We start from the raw sequence: 2637 nt of genomic DNA on the forward strand, positions 1-2637 counted from the left end.
AGTACATTTTATAGATGCACTTCTCTCCAATGGTTTCATAAACTTTCAATATGGAATAGTGACATAACAAAAAAAATGTTAAAATAACCATCAAAATCATTTTTCAAATGTATATCTAATTAACTAATTTATTTTGAATCCCCACTAACTAAATTGTAATATCCACCTTCATCTTTTCATTTATTTAATTGTCAAATTTAACTTAAATTGCACTTGATTATTAATATATTAATGTTAGATATCATTTTCTATAAGTTTAAAATATTTTAATTTAACAAAGCAAACTCTTTTACATATTAATTTTTAATTTTTGTAACATCGAGACTAATTGTAGGATGATGAATTTAATTAACAAATTATTAATATGAAATTTTTTTAAAAAATTATTGTTTTCATAATATTTTATTATTTTTGTATGTATTTATTGCACCCTGTTCAACTTTGATTGAACCTTTTGACCCTTGACCTTTTTTGGATCGATGACTAGGTCGGTTATCAAAATATTGGTTATTATATTTAGTTTTAACATGATCTACATTAGTAAAACATGTAATCTACTCAATTAAGCCTCAAGTTAACATAAGTAGTTTTAATATTATATAGCGTCACAACCTGCTAATTTTTCTGATATTCGTTGTGATATTCCCGAATCGTAGGGTGACAACTATAAAGTATGGAAGGAAATAGTTCTTCTCTATTTAGGGTAGATTGATATTGATTATGCTATTGGGAAAAGATGAACCAACTAGAATTACTGATGCCAGTATTGCAGCAGACATTGCGCTTTATGAAAAATGGGAGCGATCTAATCGCCTTGGCATAATTTTCATAAAGACTAAAATTTTTGCTGATTTACCTGGTTCCGTCGATCAGCATAACAAAGTCCAAGACTTGATAAAGGCCATTGATGATCAATTCGTCACTTCAATTAAGGCATTAGTAAGTACCCTTATAATGAAGTTCTCATCCTTAAAGCTCATCAATGTGAAAGGTGTGATCGAGCACATCATGCAGATGAGAGACATTATGGGCCAGCTTAAGAGACTTGAGTTTGAGATGTCTGAATTCTTCCTTGTGCACTACATCTTGAATAGTCTTCCACAAGAGTTTAGATCTTTCAAGATCTCGTACAACACACATAAGGATAAATGGTCAATTAATGAATTAATGACTACATGTGTTCAAGAAGTAGATAGACTAATAATTGAATAAGGTGAAAGTGTAATGTTGACTACAACCCATGGAAAGGGGAAGGCTGATATTAAGAAAGAGGCCAACTATTACTTCAGTAAAAGGAAGGGACACATGAAAAAAGATTGCACCAAATTCAAGAAATAGCTTGAGGATAAAGGTAATCCAACCTCATTTGTTTGTTATGAATCTAATATGGTTAATGTAAATATTAACACGTGGTGGATTGACTCTGATCTATAATCTATATTGGAAACTCCTTGCCGGGTATGCAAAACCTAAGGAAGCCAGTAAAGAGTGAGCAAAATATCTTATCCCGAAACAAGATGGACTTACTTATGGAGGCTATACGAACATGCGTTTTAACCTTAAGTAGTGGCTTTGTTTTGAAATTAGATAGGACCTTTTATGTTCCAAGTTTTTCATGAAATTGATTTTTATTTTTAGAGTTGTGCCCTTGGGATATTCCTTTAATTTTTCAAACACGTCATTTAGTTTATTATTGTAACGACCCAAAATTTAAAGATTTAAGATAATTACTAAAACCTTTATTTCATAATTAAATAAATTATGTCAAACATTCTACATGAAAATCTTTCAGTTCCATCTATAAAATAAATAAAGTCTATGGAAAACATAATTAATTGAACCATGTCCCAAATATTAAATTTCAAATTTAACATGAAGATAAAACTGAAATAACGCAAAAAAACAAAAATAATAAATAAAATTTCCTAGTCATGTTACTCTGAATTTATTTATCTTGAATTTCATAATTTTTGGCATTACAACTCCACTGCATCGCCTGCCAACCAACGACCCGTTCTAATTTGTGAGGTGTAGGAAAAAGGATGAGTACATGGAAATACTCAGTAGGATATAAAAATTTATGGTGCGATCCCGTATAAAAATTTTAAAACATGCATCAAAAAGTCATATTGTCTCATATCTTTAAATCCGGTAAGAGCTCATATCATATCATATTGTTGTACAGGAATGACCATATCATTCACATCATAACATATCATATCATAACTTTAACTTTCATTAGTATAAAATTCATCAGCATGAAAAAATATTTAAATGGGACATAAAAACACTGCACCTCGTATCCTACCTTGTTAACTTGCTTTGATTTTTGGAAGACAAAATAAAATTTACGTTCCAACAAATCCCCCCCACCTTTTTTTTTCTTTCTATCTCTTTGCATATGTATATATTTTTATGTATCTTCTATGGTGTGTAATTATATTCATAGGCAAATACACAAGAGTTGGTACGGAGAGACGTGTGAAAGTGAAAAAAAGAGAGAGTTATGGATAAAATATTGGAAATCAAAATTTGACCACATCTTGTCAACAATTAAACCACTCAAAAACCAACGTGTGGCAGTACATCTAATTTTGCTTAACCACCCACGTGACTTCCTTTATCTCCCTTTTTTTT

General features: G+C 30.2%; 1 protein-coding gene across 1 annotated transcript; it reads left to right on the forward strand.

The window, feature by feature from the left end:
- The first annotated feature begins 720 nt into the window (after window positions 1-720).
- Window positions 721-1212, forward strand: LOC111397968. Its single transcript, XM_023024930.1, has one exon. It carries the CDS (start codon window positions 721-723, stop codon window positions 1210-1212), a length of 492 nt encoding a protein of 163 aa, XP_022880698.1.
- Window positions 1213-2637: the final 1425 nt, after the last annotated feature.

The sequence above is a fragment of the Olea europaea genome, chromosome 7 (genome assembly GCF_002742605.1).
Source record: "Olea europaea var. sylvestris chromosome 7, O_europaea_v1, whole genome shotgun sequence".
In the NCBI taxonomy this organism is placed as follows: Eukaryota; Viridiplantae; Streptophyta; class Magnoliopsida; order Lamiales; family Oleaceae; genus Olea; species Olea europaea.